The sequence below is a fragment of the Eretmochelys imbricata genome, chromosome 1 (genome assembly GCF_965152235.1).
Source record: "Eretmochelys imbricata isolate rEreImb1 chromosome 1, rEreImb1.hap1, whole genome shotgun sequence".
Taxonomy (NCBI): domain Eukaryota; kingdom Metazoa; phylum Chordata; order Testudines; family Cheloniidae; genus Eretmochelys; species Eretmochelys imbricata.
Window position 1 is genome coordinate 115,453,693 of NC_135572.1, and position 20,400 is coordinate 115,474,092.

At 38.9% G+C, this 20,400-nt stretch overlaps 1 protein-coding gene across 1 annotated transcript in view; it reads right to left on the reverse strand.

Annotated features, from left to right (window-relative positions):
• LOC144258944 (vertebrate ancient opsin-like) overlaps window positions 1–20,400 on the reverse strand; it is a 122,819-nt gene that overhangs the window by 64,235 nt on the left and 38,184 nt on the right. The window contains exon 2 of the mRNA XM_077807088.1: window positions 10,197–10,522. Coding sequence (XP_077663214.1) covers window positions 10,197–10,522 — 326 coding nt within the window. The remainder of the gene's footprint in view (window positions 1–10,196; window positions 10,523–20,400) is intronic.

Genomic DNA, 20,400 nt, shown 5'->3' on the forward strand with positions numbered 1-20,400 from the left:
GCATATTACTGTGTGATGGAATAAATCTATACTTTACCTATCCTCCCTCATTTGATTAATCTTGTGAAGATAATGTATTTTATTACTGAATCACTGGACAATTTTTCCTAACACAGCTTATCATAACCAAATGGGCCTGACAGTTGGATAAACTCTCAAAATCTCTTCTTTATGCATTCCTGATTGTTTTAAAAGGAAGCTCATGTAATCTGATTTTTAACTGTTCCAAATAACAGGGCCATAAAGCAAAGGAAGCAGTCAGAAATCACTAATTCATAACCTCTTCTGTTCTTCAGAACTCTGACATTGTTTACTCGCACAGAAAGTTTCAAAGTCACCTAGTGGTTCTCCATTTCCCATTCTATTTCTTTGATTCTGATATGGAATTCCTACACGGCTTTCCTTTTAATTGTGTAGTAAAATATTATGAAAGACATAATAAAACAATAATGCTACTTAGTTTGTCTGAAGATCATTCAAAATAGCATTACATCATACCTTCTGACCAGCAACATTTACCAATATCGCTCGCCCTAAAATGGACAGTGTGACATTTGTAGAATGTTTTCTAGATGCAGTGTGTCAGTCAGTGTTCTGAAATGCAGGCATGCGGAAGTGCATATGCACAAAAATGTAAATATATGTAGATCTCCCTCATTGTGAGACATTCCTAATCTGCTTCCCAGAATGTGATCACTTTCAAATAACTCTCAGGAGCCTTTGTGGCATCATGTGCTCTCTCAGCATTTTTCTATGTAGGCTATGAATGCAAATTCCAGAACATGTCAGCATAGTTTATCAAAGGTGACCTATGTGCCATGGTTACAGAGCTAACTGGATTTCTGCCCCCTTCTGGTCTCTCTGAGAGCACCCAGCTCAGGTCTCGAGCCTCTTACCTTTACCTGTCTCAGGGTGTAATCACACACTTTGTCCACTCTTAGGGTATGTCTACACAGCAAAGAAAAACCCGCAGCTGGCCCATGCCAGGCGACTCCGGCTCACAGGGCTCAGCAGACTTTATAACTCGGCAGGTTTTATAACTCTGTAGACTTCCCAGCTCAGGCTGGAGCCTAAGCTCTGGAACTCTCTCACCTCGCACGGTGCTAGAGCCCAGAAATCTACACAGCAATGAAACAGCCCCACAGCCTGAGCCCAAGTTGGCTAGCACAGGCAAGCTGTGGGCTTTTCTTTGCTGTGTAGACATACCCTTAGACTGGGATCTGGGGACACTAATCTGTATGAACCAACTACTTATTGCTGAGCAGATTTGACTGGGTTTGGGCACCTGCTTTTCTCCCCTTTGCTCTAATAACCTTCTTAAAATATTTTTTATTTAGCAGTAGAAACAAAGCATTAGTGAGAGAGAGCTTTAAAACAAGCAGTCCACATGCATGTCTCTTACCTAAAGTCCTACCCCCCACTCTGGCAACCTAGGCAAGCCTAGCTTCCCCAGACACTCCCAGTGGGTTCCTGAGTCTGCTTTTAATCTGGTTTTCCCCTGCGCTCCTAAGAGCATATCTTTTTAAATCCTGCCAGGATTCTTTTGTCAGACAGTCTTGGCATTTTGTTTTGGGGGTTTTCCTCCTAGTCAAACCAGTCCAGCAGAGGACTAAGCCAGAGTTGTCAAAGCTGGCTAGTTCCGGCCTTCCACTTTAATGACTCTGAAGGCATGATATATTGTCTACTTTGTACATATTCAATAAATTTACACTCTGTTTGCAGAATCTATGATTGGTCAGGTAAATCATATGGTATTGTTTCTGACTGGATGAGTGTGCAAGCACTTACAGAGCAAATACTGAAATTCATTTTCTGTGAACATTGGGGTCAGTAAACCTAGAAGGCTTGAGTGCTCATGGAAAGCATATGCAAAAGGAGAGTAACTACGATCATAAGAGAATTTTCATATTTTCAAATGAATAGTCATGAATTTTTTATTACCCTCCCAGCTCCAGTTAACAGTGTCTTGATCTTCTGTACAGTTACCTTTAAATCAAAAAAGCAACTTACTATCTGTGTTTCTATATTTTCTAAATGACTCCCAGTAGTCAAAACTAATGACCAATACAGATCCATAAATAAGGAAATAGGAAACTCCTGGATGATGACACTGATTTAAAAACAGCAGCCAAAGGATTCAAATTTGAGGGCCCATAGTGAGGATCCATATGTGTGGAGAAAGCGACCAGGGTATACATTTTAATATATGTTTTAATTCAGTTATTCACTACTATGAACACAAACTTGTGGAAACATTCTCATTCTTATGAGCATGACGTTATCACTAGATTGTCATCTAAGTTCTTAGTATCACACTCTCATTTGTGGTCAAATGGATCGGATGTGCTTTAATTACAACATTTTGAAGATAAGGCAGAAAAACTTAATAGTCAACACTGTATTTCTCCCTACTTAAGCTAACCCCAAAAAATACACGTGTTGTTGGTGTAAATTCCAGTTAAGCAGAGTATTGTAATGTGAGAAGAAGTATCTTTAAAGGTTTACTAGTAGAAATACATGACCGATTGAAATTCTGGCCTGATTCAAGGGAACCAAGATTTCACACTAGGACTTTATTCCTCCACAAAATAGTGAAAGATCTGTAATTTTCTTTTGAAACCTTTAGAAGTTTTACATCTTGGAGGGGAGTGGGAGAAGCACAGCTGGGCAGCCTATGATGTGGCACTTTTCTTTGGTATGTCAATTTTGCTAATGACTTTATATTTTATTACAAAAAGAAAAACAGTAATGGTCAGTGAACAGGGTCACAAAAAAACCTAAAGAGCTAGTTTCTCTAACCAATCTGGTGGGGTCCAATTGAAAGCAGAGTCCATGCCACTTTTTTAACAGAACAACAGTAGTATTGTACTAGAAACAAATATTTCATTTCCCAGGTGGCTTAATTAGTGGCTTTGAGGGGCAAAGTAGTAGAGGTAGAAGGAGCAGAGTATTGGAGGGGCACTGGGGAAAGCATTACCAGACTGCCCATTTCTCACTCAAGTGGGCTAGTTTATTTTCTCCCCACATATTCAAAATGGTTGTGGGCTGGTACCCAATTAGGAATTAAATCTGAACCTTTGGACTATACTTCTCTGGCGATATGTTAAAAAACAAATTTCTACACTGGGCAAACCTTCAAGGGAGAGAAAGAATGAATGAGTTCAAAGTCAACTTCTCTTCTTACTCTTTATGAATTACAAAGCTCTATCAATCTCAGTTTTGGGGTTTTTTTAATCCTACATATGTAGTCACAATGGCCATCCCTATTGCAGTAATTCTCAGCTTTGTGATTCTAGCCCAAAGTGGGCTGTGAAGTTGTTTTGTAGTGACCACAAAATACTCTACAGCTTTATGTCTACACTACAGACCTTACAGCGGCACAGCTGTACCCCCAATGAACGGTGGTAGCTATGTTGGCAGCAGAGTGTCTCCCGCCAACGTAGTGCTGTCCACATCGGCACTTACGTCAGTCAAGGGTGTTTTTTTTAACAAAAGTTCTAGTGTAGACATAGCCTTAAGCTCTCTCTCCTTGCCCTTCCTTTCCCCTCTTCCCCCCAGCATTTCCAGATGACATCTATAAAAAACCAGAGCTGGATGAAATTTTTCAACCAAATGACTTTTTCCTTACAAAGATACAGTTTTGTCAAAATTAAACTGTTTGTGAAAACAGTTTAATTTCGACATTTCCATAAAAAATCAAAATGAACATTTTTCATGTTGTTTCACATTCAAGTTTCATTTTGTTTCAGTTTTCAAAAGAAATTCAATTTTTAGTCTTTGTATTTGGGGATCTCATCTCTCCTTCCCCCTCCCCCCCACTCACACCTTCTTGCACTGAAAGATGGGGGGAGTGAAAAAAGGGAGAAAAGATGAGGAAAACAGATTTTTCTCCAGGTTTTTTTCCTTCTCACTCTCCCTTTTCCAGTGGAAAAAGGCAGAAAAAATAAAAATGGAGAGAAGTGGGAAGTGGAATCTAAAAATCTCAATCAAAAATGGGAGGAAAAAATTTTGTTTTTGAAAACCAAACAAAAATCAAAACTAAATAAAAATTTTCATTTTTGTTGAAAAATGATTTTTTTTCTTGGGGGCGGGGAACTAATTTTTTTCCTCCAACCAGCTCTAAAAGGAATCAGTCGTCAATTGGCCATTTTTCCATGTTCCTCAGTGGGACTGTTCACTTAAGGTCTGTTGCATGAATAAGAACTGCAGGCTCAGACTCGTGTGTTAAATTGCACATTTGATTGAACTACTACTCACACTCCTTTTGTAAGGCGTTTTTGAGCCTTGATGAGAGAGAGTCTCCTGATGAAATAGATTAGGAGATCGATTCCAGACTGGCTTTGTGTGGAATCTCTTTGTTAATGGATCACTTTTCTGGCTTGTCATTTGTCCTTTTGGCAGGTCTCTCAATACCAATCTGTGTAATTCTACATTTGGGAGTCGGGTTTCCAAAGTATAAAACAACTATGTCAATTTTATAGGTATTTTTTCTCAGAGGTACACAATGATAGAATTATTTAGAAGTATCATCATCCAAGGACCAAGAGAAAAACAAAAACCCAAACTGCAGTTTAATAAATAAACTGGTCCCAATTCCCTCTACTGTTTAAGGTGCAAAATGTGACCAGAATATATGTGAATAGTGTACTGTGATAATGGTGGTAGTTTTTCTGTCCCCTCTCCCTTCCAACAGTTCCTCAGTCAAGTTCCTCTAGTGAATCTTGCTCATCAACAAAAATCTTAAAGTATAAATGAAACATTCAACATCTGCAACACGGAAAAAGTGATTCTCATAAAAACATGACATAAACTTTACACAAGCTTAACAAGAATGTACTTGGAGACTTTGAAGGAAAGTCAGATAAAGTGTTTGTATCTTTGTGTGTGTCATAAATATAAAGGGAAGGGTAAACCCCTTTGAAATCCCTCCTGGCCAGGGGAAAGCTCCTCTCACCTGTAAAGGGTTAAGAAGCTAAAGGTAACCTCGCTGGCACCTGACCAAAATGACCAATGAGGAGACAAGATACTTTCAAAAGCTGGGAGGAGGGAGAGAAACAAAGGGTCTGGGTCTGTCTGTAGTCGTCTTGGCCGGGGATAGACCAGGAATGGAGTCTTAGAACTTTTAGTAAGTAATCTAGCTAGGTATGTGTTAGATTATGATTTCTTTAAATGGCTGAGAAAAGAATTGTGCTGAATAGAATAACTATTTCTGTCTGTGTATCTTTTTTGTAACTTAAGGTTTTGCCTAGAGGGGTTCTTTATGTTTTTGAATCTAATTACCCGGTAAGATATCTACCATCCTGATTTTACAGGGGGGATTTCATATTTCTATTTACTTCTATTTTTATTAAAAGTCTTCTTGTAAGAAAACTGAATGCTTTTTCATTGTTCTCAGATCCAAGGGTTTGGGACTGTGGTCACCTATGCAAATTGGAGAGGCTTTTTATCCAACATTTCCCAGGAAAGGGGGGGTGCAAGTGTTGGGAGGATTGTGCATTGTTCTTAAGATCCAAGGGTCTGGGTCTGTAGTCACCTAGGCAAATTGGTGAGGCTTTTTACCAAACCTTGTCCAGGAAGTGGGGTGCAAGGTTTTGGGAAGTATTTTGGGGGGAAAGACGCGTCCAAACAGCTCTTCCCCAGTAACCAGTATTAGTTTGGTGGTGGTAGCGGCCAGTCCAAGGACAACGGGTGGAATATTTTGTACCTTGGGGAAGTTTTGACCTAAGCTGATAAAGATAAGCTTAGGAGGTTTTTCATGCAGGTCCCCACATCTGTACCCTAGAGTTCAGAGTGGGGGAGGAACCTTGACATGGTTCCTCCCCCACTCTGAACTCTAGGGTACAGATGTGGGGACCTGCATGAAAAACCTCCTAAACTTATCTTTACCAGCTTAGGTCAAAACTTCCCCAAGGTACAAAATATTCCACCCGTTGTCCTTGGACTGGCCGCTACCACCACCAAACTAATACTGGTTACTGGGGAAGAGCTGTTTGGACGCGTCTTTCCCCCCAAAATACTTCCCAAAACCTTGCACCCCACTTCCTGGACAAGGTTTGGTAAAAAGCCTCACCAATTTGCCTAGGTGACTACAGACCCAGACCCTTGGATCTTAAGAACAATGCACAATCCTCCCAACACTTGCACCCCCGCTTTCCTGGGAAATGTTGGATAAAAAGCCTCTCCAATTTGCATAGGTGACCACAGACCCAAACCCTTGGATCTGAGAACAATGAAAAAGCATTCAGTTTTCTTACAAGAAGACTTTTAATAAAAATAGAAGTAAATAGAAATAAAGAAATCCCCCCTGTAAAATCAGGATGGTAGATATCTTACCGGGTAATTAGATTCAAAAACATAAAGAACCCCTCTAGGCAAAACCTTAAGTTACAAAAAAGATACACAGACAGAAATAGTTATTCTATTCAGCACAATTCTTTTCTCAGCCATTTAAAGAAATCATAATCTAACACATACCTAGCTAGATTACTTACTAAAAGTTCTAAGACTCCATTCCTGGTCTATCCCCGGCCAAGACAACTACAGACAGACCCAGACCCTTTGTTTCTCTCCCTCCTCCCAGCTTTTGAAAGTATCTTGTCTCCTCATTGGTCATTTTGGTCAGGTGCTAGCGAGGTTACCTTTAGCTTCTTAACCCTTTACAGGTGAGAGGAGCTTTCCTCTGGCCAGGAGGGATTTCAAAGGGGTTTACCCTTCCCTTTATATTTATGACAGTGTGTCTATCTTAAAACTTTGATATACCCGTGAGAAGCCTAACAGCTTCTCAAGCCATGGTTTATTTTATAGCTCTCTATGCAGAATATTCTCTGCCTAAATTATGCTCTCACAATACAGACCGTTCCCTATTTTACTGTTTCCCAATCACTGTCCCATGACTCTTTTGAAGTCCAGCCCTTACTGGGGTGGACACCTCTGTTTCCCAGGTGCAGCCCATGAGATTGGCAGCACACAGTCTAACCAATCCCAGCCATCCAGGATAAATCTTCTTCGGGAAAACCTATCCTAAGGTAACATACTTGAAAAAAACATCCAAAAAGTCTTCTGAGACCCTTAAATCACAGGGACTCTGATAACAGATCACTCAGGTTTTTTTAGTTTAGTTTAATACTATTTGCGTCTAAAAGGTGTTCTTCAATATTCATACACAAATTCTACTGACATGTAACTTTCTATAAATTTATTACATTCTTTCGGAAAAGTTATCCTTTATAACACTCGTGTGTTAATGAAATTCTTGCAAAATTCTGCCAATGAATTACCTACAAATGACTACCCAGGGTACTAATGCCTAGTATCCCAGAAAACTATAATATCCTGTTAAATTTTGAAATGGAAAAGAGAAAAGTAGACCCACAATTACAGTCCCTGAAAATAAAATGTAGGCACCATGCCAGTCCTTGCATTATCTATTCCCTGTCTATTAAGATATTTCTTCTACTTCAATGAATTTACATGACAGGATTAGTAGTGGCATAACTCCTGTGTTCTTAATCTCAGGGTATAATATAATTTATGCATGTAATTTTCTAATGTACAAACTTCTTTTATAGCTTATAAAAATGTAATAATGCATACTTAGAAAACTTGCCAGCAGCTACAGCATAGTTATTATGCTTATTATGGTGTGCTGCAAACCTACATTACTTCTAACGTATTACTGGTAACGTTACAAAAAGACTCACCTTTTCATCTATAAAACAAGAATATGGTTCTGCTTTCTGGTAATGGACTCTTTTGCTCACTCAAAAAAGTAACAACATTAACATGCATATAGTAGCCTCTGAAATATTTTTCTATTACCAAAAATACTCCCTCTATTTCTGTATAGAAAGGAACTAATTTCTTATCACCCACAGTTCATCTGTACAGCATATCAAGCCATAATGTTCTATAGCATTTTATAGAAGATGGTTGCATATAGTAAGATTATGAATAGTTAGATGACATGAAACTGGAGAAAAAACTCTCTATCTTCTAAGTAAGACTGCTATGGAAAATTTTTGAAAGTTCTATAGAAGACAAATGTAGAAACTTCTGGAAACCATGGAAATCTTCAGAAAAGTCATGTTACATGAATGTGTTACAGCAAATTCATACCACTGAATATTAAGTACACATTATGAATGCGGTCAGGATTTTGCTATATTATTTTTCAGCAGCAGAAGTCTTACTAAGGAGATTTTTAAAATATTGACAGGATGTGAATTAGATGTTGTCTAACAATTCAATGTTTATCTGATACAGACTTTGTAGTAATCAAATCACTTCTGTAGACCTGGATCTATACATCTTTTATGTATTGATATGGTCTAATCCAATATGGTAATTCTTTTGTTTTCAATTAATCTAAGCTCCCCATGTCTCCTGGGATCACCCCTCTAAAAAATATGCAAGACTCCTATTTGATTCCTTTCCACTTCCATCATTTAATAAAATCCATGTGTTTCGAACATAAATGTCCCAATGTTTTCCAGTGATCTTCTGACTTGACCAGAAACCAGTCTTTTTAAAAGCCTCAGGAGAGAATTCACACCTTTCCTACTGCTTATTTCTCTGTTGTGGTCAATTGCCAATAAAATCAAGACTTTTTTCTATATCACATGCTGCAGAAATCCCTTTGGGTCTAAATTCAGTGTGGCTATGGATTGCATTCAAATCTTGTCTCCAACATTCTGCTCTTTCAGCATGCTCACTATTCCAGGTTGAGACCAACCACGCATACGTAAGAAAAGAATATTACTCATTTTTTTTAAAAATAAAACTTTGAATAAAGTGACATTGATGTTTACAGCAGTACCTAGCAAATGAGGCATATGCCAGTGGTTCTCAACCAGAGGTCCAGGGCCCTCTGGGAGGCCGCCGAACAGGGTTCAGGGGGTTTACCAAGCATGGCTGGCATTAGACTCACTAGGGCCCAGGGCAAAAAGCTGAAGTCCTGCCACATGGGACTGCAGCCTGGGGCCAAGCCCCACCACCCAGGGCTAAAGCCAAAATCTGAGCAACTTAGCTTTGCGGTTCCCCCATGGTGTGGAGTCCCGGGCAATTGCCCTCCTTGCTACTCCCTAACACCATAAGCCGTAAAACAGTTGTTGTGGCACAGCTGGGCCGTGGAGTTTTTATAATATGTTGGGGGGCGCTTGTAAAGAAAAAGGTTAAGAACCCCTGGCATATGGTATTGGCACTTTATCTATATAAATATTCGTATGCTATGATGATGGATGATAGTACAAAATATTTAGGGAAGCAAGAGATGAGTATGAAAATGATACTTTTGTGATCACTGCTAGGAGTATGCACTCTATTCTGGGCTGCCTCTAAGAGTTTGCATACACAGGGACACACAGGAGAGTTAAGACTAATTAACTAAAGATGTAAAATGAATCTCCAAGGCTTACGCCAAAGCAGGACCTAAGGCTAACTTACTTCTAAATGACAGCATCCACTCAGGGAATGAATGCCCTTTAACTTCACGCCTTTAGTTAATCCATCTTAAGTTTCTAGTGTTCCCATATAGACAAGACCTAAGCATTCACTCCTTCCTTCCTTATTCATCACTAAGCTGCACCACTGTTCCAACAGTAAAACTTCACAGTCCCCTATCTTCCAGCCAGCTATGTCTGAAGATAAAATTCAGAGTGCCTGATACTCCATTCTCTTCTAAGTAAGAGGGGGCTATGTAATGAGTCTTTTTTTTAATCAATTTTTTAAAAGCGTATCAGAGTTGAAAGGTCAAACTCCTCTTTAGTGTAACTTCACTGCCTGCAATGGAGTTACGTGAGTATTGAATTCGGACCTAGTATTTTAAAAGGCAGAGATATGAGAATGTAATCTATGTAGGACTGAAATGGGGAACAATGATGAAAGTCCTCGTTATGACTGCAGAGCTCATCCAAATGCATTGGCTTGTTTAACATATAATATTTTGCTGTTCCATTTTGTTAATCTGAGAGCCAGTATGCTCTATAGGACCCACCTCACTACCCAGACAACTGTTTCAAGTTGAGAAAAATAAGAAAACTTGGTGCGGTCCATCTTCCTTCTCCACAACTTTTTCTGCCTTTTTTTTTTCTCCTTATCAGTACTGCATCTTAAAACCAGATACTTAAAGGAAAATATTTCCTAGAGGTAACATCTCTCAGATCATTTATACTGCCTATATTTAGCAGATCATAGCTTACCTGTTTAACAGCATAAAGGAGACGTCCATAGCAGTATATCATTACCATTACAGGGATGACCAAGCAGAATATGAAGAGACAGATGATATAGGAGACAGACTCAGCTGATTCGGAGGTCCAACGTACTGAACAGCTTGTGCCGGCCCCCTCAATCCCATAACTGCTCCAGCCAATGAGCGGTGGTACTGTCCAGATGAGAGAATAAAGCCAGGAACCACCAACTGCTAGCAGAGCCTTCTGATAGTCAGAGCCCCGTTTGTTACCTAGGGTGATGGTGCTATAGCGTTCATAAGACAAGATAGCCAAGGAGATCAGGGACACAATACCTGCAAAAAAACCAAACAATTTAGGGATTTAGTACCCCTGTTTTGTATGGCACCAATGTGACAGGTATGACAATATCCTGAACACACATTACTGAATTATAAGTTTAAACCTTATTGAATTACGTTTAAGTATTTTAGGAGTACATTGTATTCAAAGTGCAAATGTTTACGTACTATTGAAGGATTGTATGAATTACCATGTGGGAGGGGGACCACAGTCTTCCAGGAACTAAGAACAGTGGGAGGGTGATTAGAACAGTGGGAGAGGTGCCACCAACTGGTGAGATAATCACTAATATTGGTTTAGACTAGATTCTCCAGAGACCAAAAGTCAAAGAAAAGATTTTTGGTTAAATAGCCCGAGTTAAAACTGACCCAGAGCCTTCTCTCTGATACAGTAAACAGACAGAACCTTCTGTCCCAAGGGGAGGGTTGGAAGGTCTTTGGCTCACTGAAGCCCCATAAGAGTTGGGAGCTAGTTCTGCCCTGAAGCCTTGATGAAGTTGTGACCACAGGAAAAACCACTGTGTGAGGTTTGAAGGACTAATCACCAATCAGAGCCCTTGTTGGGAGTCACAGGGAGATGCCTGATGAACTACACACATGCTAATCAGTTTTTTAAATTGTTTTTAATATGTTTTCTCTGCAACGCTTTCACCTTAAGAATAAATGTGCTTGTTTAGAAAGGGCTGTGTGGTAACTTAACTGTGGCAATTACACTGTGTGCCATCTCTGAGGAGAGAAGCGAAGCAGGCCTGCTTAGGCAGTCTGTCTTTTTCTGGGAAGCTCATAGTATAATCAGGGAACTGTGCAGCCTGGAAACACCTCACTCAGAAGAGGGAGAGACACAAATCTCTGCCCAAGGAGGTAACAGCTGAGGAGCTGGAACCCTAGAGTGGATCCCTTTTCTGGACTATAGAGTGGGGAATACGGCTGCAGTTGCACTGGACTATGACTAGCAGCAAAAAACTAAATACCCTTTTCTACATTATTAGCGTATTTGATGTATCAGTGGAAATGCCTTTTTGCATTCAAATCCACACTAGAGCCAGTAACTCTATACAGTATATCAAATTCTTCTTGACTAAACTGTTCTTTAAAGGCACTCATTCTTTCAAAATACTAACATTCAAGATCACTCTCTGAAGCCCTAACATTTTTAGTTTTTCCCAGTGGAAATACATTTTCAACATGAAGTAATAAATTTCTTGAAAATATTACTTTCCAACGTGTATTACGACTTTATAATTGGGAGAATTTTCAAATAGCATATTGCTAGTCAGTCATACAAACAGCATAAATTCTGGATTGGAGGAGCTGGAGGGTGTAGAAATTTCTGTTGTCACTACACCCAAAATTATACATTCTTCCTCTCATGAGAGCCTGATTTTCCTTGTCTTGCATCTTGTATAGTTATTTTACCCCTGTGCAAAGTGAGATGAACATGGATAACCACTTTAGCCCTGCTACCATTCTGGCCTGATAACATTTTGCACTCAGGCTGCACAGGCATATATGACTATGTAGGATGGAAGACAATGGAAAGTCAGGCCAGCAGTATATGTACACTTGCAGGTGTGAATTGTCATAGCTCCACTGTCTTCATTTGAGCTACAACAATTTACATAATTTGAGGATCTGAGCCACAGATTTTAAAGCCTGAAGAGACTATTGTGGTTTAGTATGACTTCCTGCAAAACACAGGCCATAGAATTTCACACAGTAATTCCTGTATCAAGCCCATATCTTGTCAAAGAAAGACAGCAAATCTTGATGGAAAGACTTCAGGTAACTGAGAATCCACCACATCCCTTGGTAGGTTGCCAATTATACTCACTGTTAAAAATCTGAACCTTATTTCTAGCTGTATTTATTTAGCTTCTGCTTCTAATCTACTTTCAGAAATCTTTTTTCTGTGCCAATACTTATATACTGTGGTAAAGTCAACTCTTGTCCTGAACTAAACTAAATAGATTGAGCTTCTTAAGTCTTTCCCAGTAAAGCAATTTTCCAGATCTCAAGTCATTCTTGTAGATCTCTTCTGAATTCCAAAATATCAGCCCTCTACATTTCTCAGTTTGAGTTAAAATGTCTTAATGTGATTGATCAATGTTATAGCTTAGTTATTATAATATAATTGATACTGTAGCTGAAACTATTTTGTTATAGATTCTCACATATGCTACCCTGTCACAACTGTTATTGTTTGCAGTATTGGTTAGCCATGTTGATCACATGATATGAGAGAGACCAGATACGTGAGGTAGTATCTTTTACTGGAGCTCTTCTTCAAGTCCGTGTGGCTCAAAATCTTGTACCTTCCCCCAGTAGAAGTTGGCTTAATACAAAATATTACCTTACCTACTTTGTGTCACTTGATGATTACCTGTTCTGTTCATTCCCTCTGGGACACCTGGCATTGGCCACTGTCTGAAGACAGGATACTGTACTAGATGGACCTTTGGTCTGACCCAGTATGGCTGTTCTTACGTTCTTATAACTTTAATTGCTCTTTCAATTCTTTGCACTTTTACCTACCAAATAATTAATATGAAAAAGTACGCTTAGCTTTTCTCATTCCCATATTTGATGGATGTGATCTGAAAATAATTACAGGAACATAAGTAAATTATTCCTTTTGTATGGAACATAGGCCATATTTGAATTTAGGCCTGAGTGACTTTATTTGGCAAAATGTTTAAGTTACCTTTATTAAGAAATGCCTGAAGCAGCTTTCTGGCTTGTAAGCAAAAGGGTAAGGTCACTCATTCACCCTAGGCTCTGACCCTGCCTTTCAGAGTCCCTTTTTCCCGTGCCAGTGCTTACTGTCATGAGGATATGTGGAAGTGGAGAGGCATGGGAACTACGGGTGTGGGGGTGCTGCAGCACCCCCAAGTTTTACATGGGATCCCGGCCAGCGGCCTCGTACCCAGGGGCTCCTCTACCACCCAGGGTCCCAACTGCCAGCCTCGCACCTGGGGCTCCACTCCTGGCCTCAGCCTGGGGCTTCGCCCCATCCCCATCTGTGGACCCAGCCTCGGCCGTCTTAACCCAGTCCATGTTCCCGCCTCCCGGAGCAATGGCTCTGCTCCCAGCCCCAGCTCTAGCACCCCCACTCTAAAACCTGTTCCAGTGCCACTGTGGAAGTGAGTGAATGTTTAATGCTAACTAGCCATTACATATATTTAAACGATTAAGCTACTTATGTAGGGCCTAAACATAAATCTGTTACCAGTTCCTTCTCAGATGGGCCTCTTACATGTCCTGCTTACCAGGAGGACATCTGTTTGTGATCATCAACAGACTTCCGCAAGAAAATGTCCATCTTAGACTGGAATCTTTTACTGTGACCTCAGATCAAGATACCAAATTATTGGTCCCTGATGAGCTACAGCCAACATGCTCAACTCTTTTATTGGAAAAGGGTGGTCCCCAAGATGCAGCAAGAGGACACTGAACCCTACAAAAGACTCTAACTATGTGGAAGGAAAGGGTGGGGATTCTCAAAATAAAAATTATACCTGAAGTTATATCCTGCTCTCATCCCTGGATTGGCCATCCAGAGAAGTGAAAGACCCCGACCATCAGCTAAACCAAGCCTGAAGCTACAAACAAGGCAGGGACACCTACCTGCATGCTAAATGAGATAAAGGTATTTGCAACATCAAAACTACTTCTTAACTAAGACTAACCACATGAGTTTGAGAATGTCTACACTACAGCTTATGTCAGCAGAACTTATGATGTTCAGGGGTGTGAATAAACCACCTCCCTGAGTGACATAAGTTACACCAACATAAGCGCTGGTGTGGACAGCTCTGTCAGAAGAGCCTTGTAAAGAAAAAGGTTGAGAACCCCTGGCATATGCTATTGGCACTTTAACTAGATATCCTTTATAGCTACTGCCGCTCATAGCTATATGCCTGTGGAAGAGCTCTCCTCTGCCAGCCTAAAGCATCTTCACCAGATGCGCTGCAGCACTCCACGTGCACACATGGTGACGTGAGTGCTTTTGTATAGAATTCTCCAACAATGCCATAGAGTGAGTGTGTGGTTTTGTACATCCCTAACCATTTCCCCATGAAGACAGTAATCTACCTCCCCACCCCCAACACACACACACACCTGGCAAGTTTATCTGTAAGAGACTAGTCTGGGTTAAAAGTGTTATGCCAAAGCTGCTAAATGCCTGATTTAACACTTCTGCCTCTTTGTAAAAGTGTCAGAAAGATGCAGATGCTGTATAATGTGTAAAAGAGAATAATTTAAGTAAATAGACTAACATGGGTGGTATGTTCAGAGAAACTTAGTGGAACACCAAAGTGGGAAGCTATAAAGAAATCATTCTGAGAGTTATACTTCCTTAGAACAAAGGCAAGAGCCAGCTTCTGTCTTTAGCAGACTTAGCCCAACTGGTTAGATGAACAAGAGAGGCATTTTTCCTTAACTGTCCTGTGAAATATTGAATTAATTCTTGTGTCGACCTTATACATTGACTTAATAGTAATTGCCAAATCAGATAAATTGAACCACTGATTTACTGATTGAATTCTAATTGTAACCTTGATTTGATCATCGCATTGTGTTGTATCTGATTAGTTTAGGGAAACTGGAAATAAATTAGTGACATTTTGCTTAAATTTATATTTGTTTGCTAAATTATCTTAAAAAATCCATAAAACACACAAGACTGGTTCCTCTCTCAAAACTTCAGCATGGGAACACAACCTATTTACGGGTAAAGGTAAATACATTGAGTAGCTCCCGGACCTGCATTTTAATTATTTAATTATTTGATAAAAATCTTATTACCACTGCACTTTCTTTGAACTAAAGAAAGTTCTCTTTTGAAATAACACTGAATTGAAGTTCAGCTACCAGGGCATTGTCAACCATGAACTAACAAAATATTAGCAATCAGTTTAAACATAAACTACCCCCAAAACTCATTTTCTTTAGAATATTGCATAGGAAATCATTTTTCTTATCTACACAAAAATTTACACACATACATTCCTTGCCAAAAGCCTTTTCAGTTTTACTTCTCTTTTATTGAGTTTCACTGACGTGACTACTCTCTGCAGGACGAGGGCGATGATATATGTGATCCCACAGTAGAGGAGTTCTAAAAATTCATATTCCTCTTTTTGTTACCGTAAGACTTTAAACCATGTATTGTAGTTGAGCATATAATGGTGTTGAAACTAATATCAGGCCACACTGAGTCCTGGGGCTTTTAAAACAGTAGATTGCTGACTGTAATGTGAATAGGTAGGAATTCAGAGAAAAGCGGGGAAAAAATATGGAGGTGCTAAGCGGGGACTGATTTATGCATGGCATATTAAAGAACACACTGTAACTTGGCTAAATAAAGACTAAACAGTAATGAGACAACTATCTCTTGAAGACTACAAATACTGATGAAAGGGAAAATGGTTGTACAAGGGATTGTACAAAAAGGAGCAATGAGATAAAATTAAGAGCCAGAACCAAACCAAAACAAAAAAAACCCAGGGTTATCATGAGGGAACACTTCCTAAGAATGAGATGTATTTGAATGAAATAGGTTTGTAAGAGAAATAATGGAAGCCCTTTCACTTCAACATTTAAACAAGACCAGACAAAGTAGAAGAAGATACACAATAAGGACCAATCTTATATCAACACAGAGGTGGAAAGGAGGACTGGGGACCAAACAGTTCTCTTCAATCTCTACCTTCAAAGATTCTTTTATTTAAAAGAATTTTTATTTTATTTTATTTATTCTTTTATTTGTAAAAAGTTAAGTTCTTCACCATCACCACTGACAGCTGAATCACCGAAAACGTGAGAAATAACAGGTTTAACTGGCTAACTTGAAAGATTCTAATTTCATACCAACGGAAAAAAACAGGTGCTGATTTTCTAGTTTGAAACTGAAACTACATAAATACCAAGGAAAATGTAACAAATAGCGAATGAACTCGCAGGATAGACTGAAAATTTACCACTGGATCCAAAGAGTTTTTTGTGTAACTCTCCAAAAGATGATTCTTCACAAAACTTTCTGCATATTTTTTTATACTTTATGTATTAGCTGGCAATGAAAATAAGATGGTCCTAAATGGATTTCACAAGCTTCAGAGGGTGCCACCAATGAAGAACTGGTGTATAGATTGAGAAATAGAATTGTCAACAACTTTGGAATCCTTGCTTAGATAAAGTGGTATAAATCATATTACTCCGTTATATTTCCTATGTTTATAAAATCAGAGTCTACTTGATGCAATATAATTCTCAACTCTTGTGATTTTCTTATTGTGACTTTCACAGCAATTGATGCTTTCCTAAAATCCCCAGCTGCTGCAGTCATGTGAATGTGAGAATCAGCTTTTTAAAAAGAAAAGCAATGTGTTAGCTTGCATGGTTGCAGAGAAAAGCATGAAAAATGTGACACCTTCCCCTAGTGTACCGAAACAGTTCAATCACCATAATGCAAATGAAAACAACGCAAACTTCAGTGTTGGCCTTTTTCATAATCTCATGATTTTTAAGCCAATCATGATATTTCATGGCTTGTTTGATGGTTTGCCCTTTGGCATCGGCAACACGGTGAATATCCATGTCCGTAAAGAAATGCCTTCTATAAATAGGGACCAAACTAAACCCACTAATTGTAGACCTGAATCTGTTTTCAATTTAAAGACAACAGCAAAAAGGCTCAGGGCCAAATCCTCAGCTGGTATAAATCTGTCTAATTCCATCAGAGTAACTGGAGCTACAGTGGTTTATACCAACAAAGGATATGGTCACCACTCACTTCAGTTGGAGCAGGACTGAGCCTTCCATTTGTACTCTTGGAACCCTCAGCTGACCCATTTCTGTAGTTTGGTTTTATTCATATTTTGAAAACAAGCAATAGCATAACAAACTGCAGCACAAGTTTCTCTCTGAGTGTGGCCATTGTTAGGGCTTCCCTTCTGAACTTTGGCCCAGATCTACAAAAGGACTTCAACACCTAAATCCAACACTTAACAACATCTAAATCCTACTGTCATCAATCACTGTGAGTTTGTTAGTTTTCTTTTATACAACTGTAATATGTAGACAAGGTTTGCTCAGCTGTATAAGAAGTCATACAGAGATATAACTGAAATTCCAATCAGCAACACATAAGATTACCTGTAGAGGTTCTTTTCCCTTTTCTTAAGACTTCCTTAAGGCCTGTAATTCTGCTGGTGACCCACCATGTTAGGAGATTTTAGAGTCTTATCAGGAGACACTGGCTGCTTCCCACTGAAGACTCATTGCAGCAGATGTGGCTCATTAACTCCAACCTGAATAAAAGGGAGGTGGAAGAGCCCCCCCGATGAGTGAACCTTGTCTATATATAACAGTTGTATAAAAGAAAACTAACAACTCAAAGTGATTGGTGACAGTACTATTGGATACTTGCTGAAACACACTTAAAAATCTTTCTATATTTTCTATATATAGATAAAGGGAGAGTGGAGTGATTTATGCATTGATGCCTTTTACTGGTCTCAACGTTTTGGTATGTGACGAGAGCTAGGAGGATGTCCGGCTCAATTCCTGATTGTCTGGGTAGGTTTGAAAGCCACATGAAAGAGATGAAGATTAGAGAGAACCATAGTGAATTCTTTGATAAAGATATTGTACCCTCATGCAATTTCCTCCTGAAATTATAATGTATTTCATTATAATTAAAAAATAACTTATTTGAACATTTCCAGTCAAGCTATAAATGTGTGCTTATTACAAATAATTCAATTACCTTGCTTTTTTAATACTTACATGAAATATTTTCAGTTTAATTATCACTTGCTAATCTACAAAATAATATAAAAGAATGGACTAATTATTTTTGGATTAACGAAGAACTGACCCAAAACTTTGTCCGAAGCATTAATAAAACTTCCATAAAAGTTTAGTAGGTTTTTTACATATTTATTCTCCCCTGAGTTGTTTTCACTGTAGTATGCCTCTTAACCTCAGTCTCCTGAAATGGAAGTGCTGAAATATTCAGAGAGATAGTACAAGATTTCCAGCCCAGCTTTGCAAATCAAAGAGGTATGAATGATTTAACTTTTTGAGTAAGCAACATCATTATAACAATAATAAGCATGTTCAGCTCTACTAGTAATGAGTTGTCCTTGTGCTGCCTTTATGAAATAAGGAATTCATTTATGAACTGCAACTTTTACTGGCAACAAGACATGACCAGTGATAAACAATAACCTCCTCTTTAACAAATTGAAACTTTTACATATCTATCCCACTACAAACTTTACTTGAACAGGTTGTATTCTTTCTTTATAAATTCCATGTAGACCCCACTAACGCTCACAGAGATTGTGTCCATGAGAAAGTTGTACCAAATTAGTTAAATCTGCTTCTTGTGTAGACAAGACCTCCAGTTTCATTTGCAAGTTCAGCCCTGGTTATTTTCTGAATAGTCACATTACTGACTATTCCCATTTCTGCCTGATTCTTTTCCAAATCGATTAAAAGGTGGAAACGAGAGTTTTTAGAGGGACTTTAGAGAGGGTGTTTGAGAGGCTTGCTTTCCAGGTACAGTTCTACTCTCAAAACCATGACGGGCATCAGTGGAATAGTGTTTGGGACTTACAATAGACGTGCCATGTTTTCATTTCTGTCCGAAGCCAGAAGGGACTTCCTAAGTATGATCTGATGGCTGTGCTGGAAGAAACAATTCATGGATTGGAAGGCTAAGTACAGACACTATAGAGTATCGGAGAGGCTGAAGAGTTCTTGAACAACCACATTTGGGAAGAACCTCAGATTCAAGGAAGAAAGGAAACCCAGAAAGAGAAAATCAGCAGTTCATAACTAGAATTGGTTGACATTTTGTGGGAAATTGTGACTTTTCAAAATTTTTTTTCATTCTGAATCTGAACAAAAACACACTTGCAAAATTTCCTGCAAAATGGAAGCTCTGAAAAACTATTTAGGAAACTTCTGTTTCCAAATTTACTTTGTTTTCAGTTTTATATTATTTTATTGTATTACATGTCATGAGTAGTGCATAATATGAGATAACATAATAGTTGAAATATTCAAGTTTATTTTTAAAATCATTAAGGGCAGCTGCTACTTAGTATAGATTAATCATCTTATTTTATTTTCTAGATCAAAGGATCTCCTGTTTATTACAATGCAGCAGTTTGACACTAATACTTTTTTTTAAACAAGAAAAGGTGATGCACACTATGCTAATTAAAGGAGCAGCTCTTCTCAAAAGCCTAGAAAAATATTGAAAACAGCTGCTCCTCTCATTAGTAGATTGAAAGAGTAGACTGTCCAAGTGATCATCTTGGAGATTCTTCCTGTCCCACTGGCGATGGAAGACAGAAGGCAGAAGATTCTTGAAGAGAACTGCTGACTAGGTATGTAGTGTTACGGTAGAGGGTTTTCATTTTGTGGAATACTAGTCCACCTTGCATGCGGAAAGAGGTGATACAGTTTGGATGGTCTCTGTCTTGTTAGAAGGGGAATCTGTCTTCCAGGGGAGAGGTTGGCTAACCTAATTGGGATGGTCTTAAACTAATTAAAAGAGGATGGTTAAAAGAGGGAGCAAATTAGCATTTATTTGGCATAAATCAAGATGTTGAGAACAAAATTAATCAAGTCCCCAAAGGATGTGAAGGAAATTCATAAACTATACACCAGTGCTAGGAGCTGGAGTGAAAAACAAGAGAAATTGGAATTTCTCACTTATGAGCCTAAATTTGACTTAATTGGTATTACTGAAACCGGTTAGGAAGATGTGCCTGATTGGAATGTTAAAATGCACTGGTTAAAACCTGTTTAGGACTGGTTAAAACATGTTGGCACTGTCATAGGGTGGGCTGGGCCCT